The 12,696-nt window shown below is 41.2% G+C and overlaps 1 protein-coding gene across 2 annotated transcripts in view; it reads right to left on the bottom strand.

Moving 5' to 3' along the window:
- COL4A3 (collagen type IV alpha 3 chain) overlaps window positions 1-12,696 on the bottom strand; it is a 74,820-nt gene that overhangs the window by 32,831 nt on the left and 29,293 nt on the right. For both annotated transcript variants that reach the window (XM_068145516.1, XM_068145515.1), the window contains 15 exons: window positions 12,395-12,451; window positions 10,273-10,362; window positions 9,804-9,848; window positions 9,321-9,365; window positions 8,974-9,036; window positions 7,218-7,271; window positions 6,404-6,430; window positions 5,731-5,808; window positions 4,687-4,749; window positions 4,198-4,233; window positions 4,046-4,087; window positions 2,563-2,640; window positions 1,136-1,198; window positions 815-871; window positions 98-142 (listed from right to left, as the gene is read on the bottom strand). In XM_068145516.1, coding sequence (XP_068001617.1) covers window positions 98-142; window positions 815-871; window positions 1,136-1,198; window positions 2,563-2,640; window positions 4,046-4,087; window positions 4,198-4,233; window positions 4,687-4,749; window positions 5,731-5,808; window positions 6,404-6,430; window positions 7,218-7,271; window positions 8,974-9,036; window positions 9,321-9,365; window positions 9,804-9,848; window positions 10,273-10,362; window positions 12,395-12,409 — 801 coding nt within the window. In that variant the 5' untranslated portion in view covers window positions 12,410-12,451. The remainder of the gene's footprint in view (window positions 1-97; window positions 143-814; window positions 872-1,135; window positions 1,199-2,562; window positions 2,641-4,045; window positions 4,088-4,197; window positions 4,234-4,686; window positions 4,750-5,730; window positions 5,809-6,403; window positions 6,431-7,217; window positions 7,272-8,973; window positions 9,037-9,320; window positions 9,366-9,803; window positions 9,849-10,272; window positions 10,363-12,394; window positions 12,452-12,696) is intronic.

The following is a 12,696-nucleotide window of genomic DNA, read 5'->3' as shown; positions in this document are numbered from 1 at the left end:
CACATTCTGCAATGGGAAAAAAGCTGTGACAGGAAAATACGACTGTGTAAACAGCTGACTATTACTCAGAAAATGTTTAGAAGGTTTCCTTCCTTACTGGTAAGCCAGGAGGACCTGGGGCACCTTCTTTTCCAGGTTTTCCCTACACAGGAAAAACACAAAAGAAAATTAACAAGATTGAGAAGATCAAAAAAGGGATCACTGCATTCAAAAAGCATAAGAAATAAATGCTGGCCAAGAGGGCGAATGGTATCCTGGGGTGCATCAAGAAAGTGTGTCCAGCAGGTCTAGGGAGGTTCTTCTACCCCTCTATTCTGCCCTGGTGAGACCACACCAGGAATACTGTGGTAAGTTTTGGGCTCCCCAGTTCAACAGAGAGGAGTGATCTACTTGAGAGAGTCCAGTGGGGAGCCATGAGGATGATTAGCACATTTGAGCATCTCCCCTATGAAGAGAGACTGAGAGACCCGAGGCTGTTTAGCCTAGAGAAGACTGAGAGTGGATCTGATCAATGTCTATAACTATCTGAGGGGTGGGTGTCAATCTCTTTTTGGTGGTGAACAGTAGTAAGACAGGGAACAATGGATACAATGTTGAACGTGGAAGGTTTCACCTCAACATGAGGAGAAAATTCTTTACAGTGAGGGTGATGAAGCAATGGAACAGGCTGCTCAGAAGGGTTGCAGAGTCACCTTCTCTGGAGGCTTTCAAAACCTGCCTGGATGCATTCCTGTGTGGACTACCCTATGTAATGCTGCTTTTGGCAGAGGGGTTGGTCCCTTCCAAACTCTAACATTCTGTGACTTGCACGTACCGGTGTTCCAGGTTCTCCTCGGTCCCCCTTCTCACTTTGAGAATCACCAATCGGCCCCTGTAACAAAACCACCCTCAAGGTACACAGATTGAGACTCACATTTTCTACATTAAAAATATCTTTCATCATTTTGTTTTCTCTAAAAACAAGGGATCTATTAACAGGAATTGTATTCTAGTCACTAGTTCTATTCATTCAAGGTTGGAATAAGTGGTGTATTTGCTAGCATATACTACTGTAAATGCTACTCTAAAGAGAAGCATTTACTAGGTGATGCTGCCTGACCATCTGGATTTAAGGGATTTACTTCTGACCACTTACTGTAAACCCCATTGGCCCTGGAAGTCCTCTTGATCCTTTTTCTCCTTTCTCTCCTTTCAAGTCCTGTTATGCAGAAAACAAAAGTTTAAGCTGAGATGTCTTTTCTTAAATGACTAAGAGACAAACTTCACATCAGTGCTCCTGCCTCACTCCATGATGTTTGAAAAATAAACTGCATGTACTTCTGAACACAGTGAGCTCAAAACAACATACCTCTGATTGCACACAAGGGGACTGGAGGAAATATCCCCAGAAATGGCAACAAAAATTGCAAGAAAGAAAGAAAAGGAAAAAAAACCACCACAAATAAACCTTGTCTGCTGTACTGGAGCTACATTTACCTCCAACAGGTAGATGCAGCAGCTGCCAACAGGATCCTTGTCTTTGTTAGCTCAAGATAGGTCACCCTCCTGTGTAGTATGATTATGGCTTTGGTCACATCCTAAATTCATTGTAAAGCCAAAGTTTATGGTCTGTCTAATTACCACCTGCTTAGACTCATATACAAACTATTTTTGTAAAGAGTTTTGAATGGTTTTTAAACCTTAAAGTCCAATGTCTGTGAAAAAATGCCATTCCCCCTCATAAACTGCCACAGCTGTGTGTGGGAATCAAATACAGGTGGTCTGTATTTGATTTCAACAGGGAAGAGCTGCTGTGCCTAAAAGCTGAACCTTTGTCTCCCCTCCTCAACACATTCTAGATGCAAAATCCACTTTTTAATTTAGCACATAGTGGAGAGAGAGCTCTGGTAACTCCATGGATTAGCTGCAAATTAAACAAGGAAAGCAGAGTCAAGGACAGGTTGAAGACCTGATCTGTTAATATGTGAAGACACATAACTGTGTGTATGTAAGGACAAAATTCAAGGATTTTAATTCACAAAGCAATACCTAAAATGAAAGCCAAATCAGAGTATTTTCTTTCTCCAGTACTCACAGTTTCACCAGTATTTTCCGTGATTACTCTTGTTCCAGTAAAAGCAATGAGAAAATAAACGATTAAATGTACATTAATAGGTTGTAAGCTTTTGTGAGTCTCTAGCCACACAGAGTCCTGCTATTTTCAGTGACAAGGCCCAGAGATCAACATAGCTGTGGCCGTGACAGCCACTCAGAAAATCCACGTTGATTTGGTAAAGCTAGAAGTGGTTTACTTTTCATGTAGTCAGAGCTTCACAGCAGGTGGGTTGCTAGTAACCACTTAGCATTCCACTGTCACTGTGCAAATGCGCTGTGAGTACACAGGCCTCGTCTGAGCTGTACAGACACACTCTAAGAAGAGCTTAGTATCTAACTAAGCAAGCCTGAAAAACGTTAGGATGGGTAAAGGGAAATGTTATCTGAGCAATGAAGATGAAAAAGTCCTCTCAAAGTAAAACCTGGTAGGATGGGTTATCTGAATGTGACGTTTAACAATTGTACTACCGTCATGTTGTCTGGTCCACTCAGTGTCACAATAACGGTCCCTGGGGGCCCCGGGGGGCCAGTTAACCCAGTGTCACCCTTGAAAGGAAAAAGAGAAACAGGGCAAATACAAGCAGTGTGGCTTTATTATTTCAAATTACTATTGCTATACTTCTGACATCATGAAAGTGTTTCTGTCATTACACTCAGATATTAATGCAGTTAACTGCTATTTATCTTCCAATAAAAAGGCACATGGAAGACTTAACGCTACAACAACCTTCTTCTAGATGAGGAAAGTAAAAATGCACATGCTGACTTCTGTTACAGGATTTAGAATTAGCTTAAAATTTGTTTTAAAGTCACAGGACCATTTTAACTCTGAATTGAAAGCATCTCCTTGTTTGTAATTTTTCTCTTGGTATGATGAAGTCAATCAATAAAGCACATGAAATGACTTTGGTGATAGCCTTATAACTGCTGACTGTATTACAGGTGATTGTGACATAATGCTGACAGATAAGATTAGCTTGCATGCGTTCTTAACCAAAAGCATTAATGCTGCATCACACTCTCTCATTAAGGATCTTATAGAAGAGGGAAAGTTCCTAGTGTGAACTTTCCTGTGGAGCTCAGCAAATCAACATCTGTAATTCCTAGTGATTTTAAGCCCATGGAACGCTTTTGCGTGCATCTGCAGCACAACAGCAAAAAAATGCACTACTCTTTCCTAAGGAAGCAAAATGCTTCACAGTCACCTGAGCTACTGCTAATGAATTATCAATGCCATTTACACATGTCTTCCCAGGACACTTCTAGCACATTCATGCTAGCAATGACAAAATTAAAACCAACCCCACCGTGCAACAGCACTGTTCCAGCTCACGGCTGAGTGTTAGCGTAACTGAGATGCCCCAAGTTCTGAAAGTCTCCTGTAAGGACATTTAGATTGACTACCCTGCTTCTCCAACTGCAGGCTGAGGTCCTCATAGACAACACCTGTGTTTCTAGTCACTTCTAGCTTAATGTCAACGATATGGGATACAAAGTGAGAACATAGATGAGTCATCCTGGTTTTACTCAGTCTTGATGGTTTTCTAGCATCAAATGGCTGACATTGAGAAGATGCTGGCCATAAGAAGCTGAGAGTCTACAGATGCTATATATTTAACAATGTTTACATGCTTCCATCAGCATTTAGGAACACTGTGCAAATTATATACAAATTAATTTAATGCTACATATTAGTAAATATTAACTACTGACTCCTCTTAGGTTTCCACTCCTTCATCAGGAAGTTTATATCCTTTACTCTTATGCGAAAACAATTTGTCCTTAGATATGAATTGCCATGTTTTGTTTTCTTCCATGTATATACTGACTTCTATGTATATGCTGAACACTTGTGTTTCACAGTACTTCCTTCCCCAAACACTTTACCACAGTGTATCAGAAGAAGCAGAGAACACAGCTTGTAAAAGTTCTTTAAGCAGTTCATAGTTACCTTTCTTCCTTTGCTTCCTATGACTTTCAGTCCCATAAGACCCTGTTAAAAAAAGTATGAAAAATTCCCAAATGTTATTTTTTATTTTAAAAACACCTACCAAGGGAGTTAATAATAGGAATGTTTAATTTTTATTACCAATCTGAGACTACCTTAGGTCCAGGAGGTCCTGCTTGCCCTGGCATGCCCTGCAAAAAATAACAAGAATGATTCCTTGACTTAAAAGAAATTTACACTCTTCAGCACCACTAGAGCTGTTTTGAGGCACCCAATTTTCATGTGAGTGATGCCACTATTCTTTCTTCCACCTTTACAAGCACAATGTGATGTGAGTGGGTGACAGAATGTCTATACAATCTAGTTGCAAACACATACATTTCCTACAGTTACACACATTAGTACTTAAAGTGACTTTATAGCTAATTATTTGAAAAATGAGATCTATGCCTACAGGGATGCATTTGAAAACACAGAAATTATCAGGGACAAAAACAAGCTAAAAAATGAAAAAATAAATCAAACATACATGTCTCTAGACCTCAGACAAATCTGGGGGAGTCAAATATTTATTTGTGTAATTCTATAGGCTTTGGGGAAAACCAAAGGTTAAAGTAACAAGTGAGGTATAAGTTTATACTCACTGAAGGTCCTGGAGGGCCCTGTGGTCCACGTTCCCCAGGATATCCTTGAGCACCCTGGGGACCCTGTGTGTTAATAAAGAAACAGAAATAAGTTTCTGGCAAGGTTATGAGCATACCATGATACTGTGCTCAGTAAAATGAGAACAGGCAGAGGAGCAGCACCATCTCTGAATTTCCTTGCCTTGTTTCAGCATAACACAGAAGTATAGCTCCTCCTGACTGTTGCTTGCTTGGCATGTATTTTGAAACATGAGAAAACATACCTATCTACAACTAAACTGCTCAAGTGACATTGTATGTCCTCTTTAACTGTGGACATCCTCATGATCCATAGTCCTAATGCTGGCCCTTTAGTATTTCTAATATTCTATGCAAAACATTCCAAACTTTGAAGCTTCACTATTCAAACAAATGGGAAGTTTTAAAATCTTATTTTCCTCTTAGTGTCCTGTGTTTATTGTAACAGTCAAAAGGAATGTCTGCTCTGCCTTCTCCTATTAACATCCTTTGCTACTACTCTAGAAGCAGAGCTTGTCTAACTGCTCTGTCTTACTCAGGGGGAATTTTTGCCATTGAGGAGGTGGTCTTTCTAGATCCTTTCTAACTGAACTGTTTAGGCTAGTCTACATGCAGGGGGCAAACCCCTAATTCTAATACCAGTTTGTCTCCATTTCTAAACCACTGTTTGTCTGCAACCTGACTTCCCTGTCTCACTTTGTTAACACCTAATAGACACTATTGGTTCTGATGGCACAGTTTATTACTGCTGTCTTGGTGTACTCCATTTTGTAATGTCACAAGACTTTCAATGTATTATATTAATCAGATTATACAACTTTCAAGTGTCTTAATATACAGAATTATTTTTTGGTTTAGAAATGAGTGATACCATTGTAAAAAATATTGTATCTATATAAAATACAAAATACAGTACAATTATATATATAAAAATACTTTTTATATACACACATATATAAAGGGGTTTATATAGATAATTTATCTTCCTATCTAGCTATCTCACAGTCTAAATTATTTCCACATTACCTGAAGTCCAGGCATTCCTGGCAATCCAGGGTCACCTTTTGCACCATACCCTTGGCTATATCCTTCTGCAGGGCACCCCTGAGCAATTAGGTAAAAAGGAAGATTAAAAGTTATGCTGTAGAAGTCTGTAGTGGATCAAATCTTATAATCAAGTTTGTAGGGAAATAAGCAACATCAGACTTATAAATGATGGCAACTGTTCACTATGGATGACTCTAAAAAAGATTTCATTAAGCAGAACATGTCTTTTCTCAAGCATTCCAGTTCTCTGTTAGGAGCAGTCTTCACTTCACACAGACCGACGTTACCCACCCACAGTCCTGACCTACAATTTCTTTTTGGTACTTTTGATCCTTTTCAAAAACTCCTCAGTGCATCTGCAGATTTCCATGTGTTTGGAGGATGAGCTTAGTTCTGTGTACTCAAAAGGGTTAAATTCACTACATTCAACAACAGTAGTTAAAGGCAAAAATAAATTGAATACTGTTTTGTAACCTGAGATGAATGCAATCAGTACAGATGAAGCACCAAAGTTTGTGATTGCTTCTTCTAGAAAGTAAACCTTCTGTTTCCCATGACTGGAGATTTAAAGAACTCTTCCAGCACTGAACACACACACACAAATGGTTGTTCACCAATACCTATTTCACATAACATGCTGTAAATAACTGACCTTCTCTCCTTTGATGCCAGCAATACCCTAGGGAGAAGAACAATCATATTACTAAAACAGGAAAAAAGAAAGAGACAATGGTGAAAGGAACAGTCTGAATATTCTCTCAGCTCAGTGCCTCCAAGTGATTCATTTTCATGGTCATAGTGTACAGCCAGGTACATGTTTACTGGGCCAGACTTCAATTCAAGAAGAAAGGGCATATTGTTAACAACTAGTCTCATCTCAGAGTTACAACTCCACAAGCTGTGGAGACCAAACAGTTTTGAAACCTGATCTTAACAAACAAACAAATAAATAAAGTCAGGAGAACTTGTTAAGTAAATATCATAGTCAGAAGTTACTAGATTTGATCCACTGTAACTTGACAGACAGCATTCCTTTTCAAAATGCCAAGAAGCTGCTTTCAAAAAGCATGATTTTACAGATATAAAAGAAATACTAGAATTAAATCACTGCATCCAGACATTTTGGTTTTAATTCCTGCTTCTTCCTGACTTTATTAGGCCACATCTTCAAAGATCTTTAGGCATGAACTGAAACTGCAGTCTATTAAATATATATTGAACACCTTTAGAGAGGTGAGTGCTGAATTTTCCCAAGTATCCCTTGAGACACTGAAGAGCTAACATCAGACAATGAAACTGCATGCACTCATTAATTGAAGATGGTAAAGTACCACTTTTAACTTTGCTTTCTTTACCACACAGTTTTCCTATTAATACCAGCTAACATGAGGCTCTACACTCTTTCGGTGCATGGCTATAAATTGCAGAAATAAAAGCACATAAGAATGAATTTCACAGATACCTACTGGGACACCTGGAGCACCTCTTCTGCCAGGAAGGCCTGGAAATCCTTGATCACCCTGAAAGCAGAAACAGTGACTGTTAATGCATATGATTGTTTATTAGTTAGACTAATTTTAGCAAATGTGATTGCAAAAGAAGTTCCTTATGTTATCGTACTAAAACCATCAGCTGCATTAACCACCATATTTGCTGGAAGAGGCACAGCCTCACTGACTATCCCAGGCACTTGGCTTTATTAGCTATGGAGGGTCAGGCCATTGTTTCACCAGAAATGTATGATTTTTTTCTAGTAGGCATTCTTCTGACTCCTTCCTTCTGAATACTGGAAACATTTGCTCATAGAGCAAAGGAAAACAAGTAAACCTGTAACTTAATGTTACTCCTTTTAATTGCTTAAAAGGAGTCTTAAGAATTGTCAGCTGCAAGCTGGATACTTGCAGTGAAATAAAATGAATTATCTGTTGCTTCTCTAACCCATTTCAACAGAAGGACACATAGAACGCAACCGACTCAGGGATGAGTCCTGGGACCTGTCTTGTTCAACATCTTTGTGGGTGACACGGACAGTGGCATTGAGTGCACCCTCAGCAAGTTTGCTGATGACACCAACCTGTGTGGTGCAGCAGACACGCTGGAGGGAAGGGAGGCCATCCAGAGGGACCTTGACAGGCTGGAGAGGTGGGCACAAGCCAACCTCATGAGGTTCAATAAGAGCAAGTGCAGGGTCCTGCATCTGCATCGAGGCAATCCCAGGCACAAATACAGGCTGGGCAGTGACTGGCTGGAAAGTTGCCCTGAGGAGAGAGACTTGGGGGTGCTGGTGGACAAAAAGCTCAACATGAGCTCACAATGTGCACTTGCAGCCCGCAAAGCCAATCAGATCCTGGGCTGCACCAGGAGAAGTGTGGCCAGCAGGTCAAGGGAGGTGATCCTCCCCCTCTACTCAGCCCTGGTGAGACCCCACCTGGAGTACTGTGTCCAGTTCTGGAGCCCCTATTACAAGAGGGATATGGAGGTGCTGGAGCGTGTCCAGAGAAGGGCCACAAGGATGATCAGAGGGCTGGAGCACCTCTCCTATGAGGGCAGACTGAAGGAGTTGGGGCTGTTCAGTCTGCAGAAGAGAAGGCTCCGAGGTGACCTCATTGTGGCCTTTCAGTATCTGAAGGGGGCTACAGGAAGGCTGGGGAAGGACTTCTCAGGATCTCAGGTAGTGATAGGACTAGGGGGAATGGAATGAAGCTGGAGGTGGGGAGATTCAGGCTGGATGTGAGGAGGAGGTTCTTCACCATGAGAGTGGTGAAACCCTGGAATGTGTTGTCCAGGGAGATGGTTGAGGCCCCATCCCTGGAGGTGTTTAAGCCCAGGCTGGATGAGGCTCTGTCCAGCCTGATGTAGTGTGGGGTGTCCCTGCCCATGGCAGGGGGGTTGGAACTGGATGATCCTTGTGGTCCCTTCCAACCCTGACTGATACTCTGATACTATGACTAGGCCTTTGGTATTTAATGCAATTGTTAACTGTCAAAGCATAAAAGCTCCTTTGTAACTTTTCAGCAGAGAACAGGTGTTATTGCAGTACCTCTCTTACACAATAAAGCAACAGTTTTCCTTCCTCCGGCCTTAACATTTTTCCTGGTTGCTAAAGTCACAAATGAAAACACAACAACTTTGATTTGTATCAGGGGGAAAATTCAGAATGCTTTCTGTCCCTTCCCGAGCATAGCCACACACAACCTCTGTAACACTCATCTTGGTTTGTACCTTTGTGCCATTGCATCCCGGAACTCCTAAGCGCCCAGGAGGACCAACACTTCCCGGTTCCCCCTGCAAAGAAGTGTAACATTGACTCAAGCTTTGTTTTTGCACAGTCACATTGCCTACAGCAATACTGAAAGAGTCTGTGTTGAAGCAGTGTTTCACAAGACTTGACACATTACAATGTGTTCTTAAATCATTACAAGCAGTACTAACTGCTGACCTGGAGATTTTTATCTCTAGGCTAACTGACAGAGGCAGCACTGATGCAGAGACTAGAGTGAGCACATGGAGCTGAGGATAACTGTACTGAAGAGTGTAGAAATGGTTAAATCAGTTTTGATTTAACTTACTGGAAGGCCTGGAGGACCTGAAAATCCAGGTATTCCTGGGAGTCCCTATGATATAAAAAGAGAGAAATAACAGTACAACTATTAAACAAAAGCTCATGATTTAGTTTTTCTCATGATCACATTCATAAAGGGGATGATTGCAAGTACATTTCTATCTAAAGATCATTATTTCCTTAACCTTCTGACTGCATGTATAATGGTAGCTTATGCACAGAGACAGAACACACCCCAAAGAAACTCTTCATGAAATTCTAGTCTGATTTTGTCATAGCATATCCCAGTACTAAATACACACAACATGAACCCTGTCCGTAAGGTGCAGAAAAGAAGGAAAAAGCTCTAAAACACTGCTGATGCATATACATACACCATGTCATCAAGGTTAGAGACTTTCAAGTCACCCATAATGTTGTCTTTTTCACAAATTGTTGAACCAAGCTGACTTTCAACACATACAAGTTTGTTTACAATGTAAATACTTACTCGTGTACCTTTGGGTCCAGCTAAGCCGGTAAGCCCTGGAGAACCCTACATCACAAATGGGAAACAAGGTATTTCAGTGCACATCTATCTCAAAAGGACATGCAATATTTTTACTACCAACACATGCACACAAAGCTATATAAATCAATCAGTGATTTGCAGGCATTAAAGCAAACAAGCATTTGATGCATCTTGCATAAATGGTGGAATTTTGCTCTCCTTTTCAGTGGTACAGGGGATACATGAGGGAGTCACAGAATGCTTTGGGTTGAAAGGGACATACTCCTATCAGCTACTTCAACTCAGTCACAAATGACAATTGCAGCTGGTGACCACACAATATCCCTCACTAACAGAAAACTCTGAAACAGGTCCTGCTTTGGTTTTGTTTTTTAGAGGGGAATTCTTTACCAAGTCATAGCTCACTTCACAGCACAGCAGTTTCTCTGTGCCTGTCACACACTCCTACCTTTGGGCCCTGTGGCCCTGGAGGCCCTTCTGGACCAGGAAAGCCTTGATGACCAGGTGGACCTGGAACACCAGGAAAGCCTTTTTCACCCTGTAAACATTAAGAAAATTAAGTTCTTACAATATCCATTTTCAGTTTTCAATTAATCATAATGAAGATGCAAGCCTTATCTTGATTAAAGTGCTTCAAGCCTACAAACTCACAGAAAATGTGTTTGAGCTCTTCAGATACCAGCAATTTAGAGTGATTAGCTCTACATCAGTTATGAGCTGCCTGTTCAAGACCTTTTAGATTGAAAGTACATGAGAGAAAAGGGTTATTGACTCTCTCAGAGTCAGTTTTCCTATTGCTTTATCACAGGACACTTACAGAAAAAACATTTGAAGTGTTGCTGTGCAGAAGTTTTGGTATCCTATTATTCAGTATACAAGAGAGGACCCAGCAGAAGTCCTGGGGAAGCCAAACTATCTTGGCTTTTTTTTCCAATGATTCTCACCCCTTAAATTTCTACAAACTCACCCGTTCTTAAATAGCTTCTGAATTATAGTAATAATACATAGATAGAATATAACTCCAGAATATTTTATCACAAATCAAAATGGAAACCGCATTATGAAGTTTCTGTGCAATCTGGATCATAAACAGGCACAGTTTTTAATATCAGATCATTTATTTAATCCACCAGCGTCCCAAGAAAGGTACAAAAGGCTGCGGTTGTACCACAATCTGCCACCGGAGGGAGTTCGGTACTAGTGCACAAGGGGAAATCAAAACAGTCGTCGACCTACCTCCACTGAGCTTGCTGCCCCCTCGTTGAAGCAAGCCATGGGGTGCTCTCCAGGCTCAGAGGTTTTACTAAAGCTTCTAAGTAGTCTCCGTTTGCACTTATAGAAATGAGTTTTAATAACGAATGTATTTAAGAGAAAGTTTGCCTAAATTTGAAATAGTTTCCTAAACCCAAGCCCAGCAGTGTTTCATAGAATCACAGAATGGTCCAGGCTGTAAGGGACCTCCAAAGGTCATCTAGTCTGACCTCCCCACAGTCAGCAGGGACATCCCCAAATACATCAGGCTGCTCAGGGCCTCTTCGAGTCTTACACTGAATATCTCTAGGGAAGGGGCCTCAACCACCTCCCTGGGCAACACGTTCCTGTGTTCCACCACCCTCATAGTGAAGAACTTCTTCCTGATACCCAATCTAAATCTGCCCTTCTCGAGTTTAAAGCCATTGCTCTTTGTCCTGTCACTCCAGGTTTACTGTGGTGCAATGTGACCTTTTTTCTTGGTAATGAAAGCACAGGAGGAAAGTGTAATTCTTTACCAGCCAGACGCACTGAGCAGTGGGACTAACCACAGATACCTGGAATCTCTTGATGGGGTTTAGTACAGCAGCCCCTGTGTCCACAGCTAGCCTGAATTACACCATGCCTTTATTTATAATGCCCCTTTCATTGGGGAATCAGTTGTTTTGCAGCTACAAGCAGGAGTCTGAAAGAATTTTTGGCATTTGTGTAATTCAGGTTTGTCTAAAAGCCACTGCAAGGCTCTGCCAAGCTCAGGTTGGCAAGAGGCAGAGCTGCAGCTCAGTTCTTTTGAAGGATTCAATGCTATTCCCTCACTGCTGGCAAGCCCTGTCTTGGGCTGCAGATTTGTCTGTCTGATCCCAGTGCACACAGCTTTGCTTCAGGAACAGGACAAGGGTGAGATGGGTAAGGTCCAGAGATAGAAAGAGGGGAGCACTGAACATGACACTCTAGGTGGCATTTTGAATGCTGTGACAGGAGAGATGCTGTCATGGCAATGGTATCTGTGGGGCACTTGTTAGGGGTCTGACAGGGACCTAGTGCTTCAGCCAGTGTTTTTGCTGGTGGTGCTCAAACATCCTGTGATGCTGAACTAACACATTAAAAAACATAAATGTAAAAGTCTTCTGAAATAAACAGTGTCCCCAGAGTTATTTTAACAGAATTTTGTAAGGTAAAGGATTTCTTCTAGAATTCTCTGTAGCACCTGTTGACTGTTACCACATAATAAACTTACTCACTGCCTCAACTCAGCTGATGTATGAACAACTTCCAGGCATAAACTAATCTCAACAATCAAACAATGTCTTTGTTCTTACCTTACTACCTTTCATGCCATCGCAGAAACAGGGACTTTTCCCTTTACAGACACAGCTCTAAAACAAGAACAAACAAACAAACAAGAACACCATTAAAAAGAAAATATTTTTCTCGTGTTGTTTGGTGAGGGACAAATGTGATCTCAGGCAATACAACTGAAAACACAGTGTTCTTGAAGAGTGGTAATTCTCAACAGTGGAAAAGAGCTCATGATTCCCCTGCACTGTCTTTCAAGACAGGTAAGGGCAGCCATTTAATTTTACCATGGGGGTAAAGGAGAAGAAGCCATGCCTAACACCAC

Source organism: Melanerpes formicivorus, unplaced genomic scaffold, assembly GCF_026170545.1.
Source record: "Melanerpes formicivorus ecotype bairdi unplaced genomic scaffold, bMelFor1.0.p_v2 SCAF_12, whole genome shotgun sequence".
In the NCBI taxonomy this organism is placed as follows: Eukaryota; Metazoa; Chordata; class Aves; order Piciformes; family Picidae; genus Melanerpes; species Melanerpes formicivorus.
Note: the sequence above shows the minus strand (reverse complement) of the source record. Positions and strands in the feature narration are given on the sequence as shown.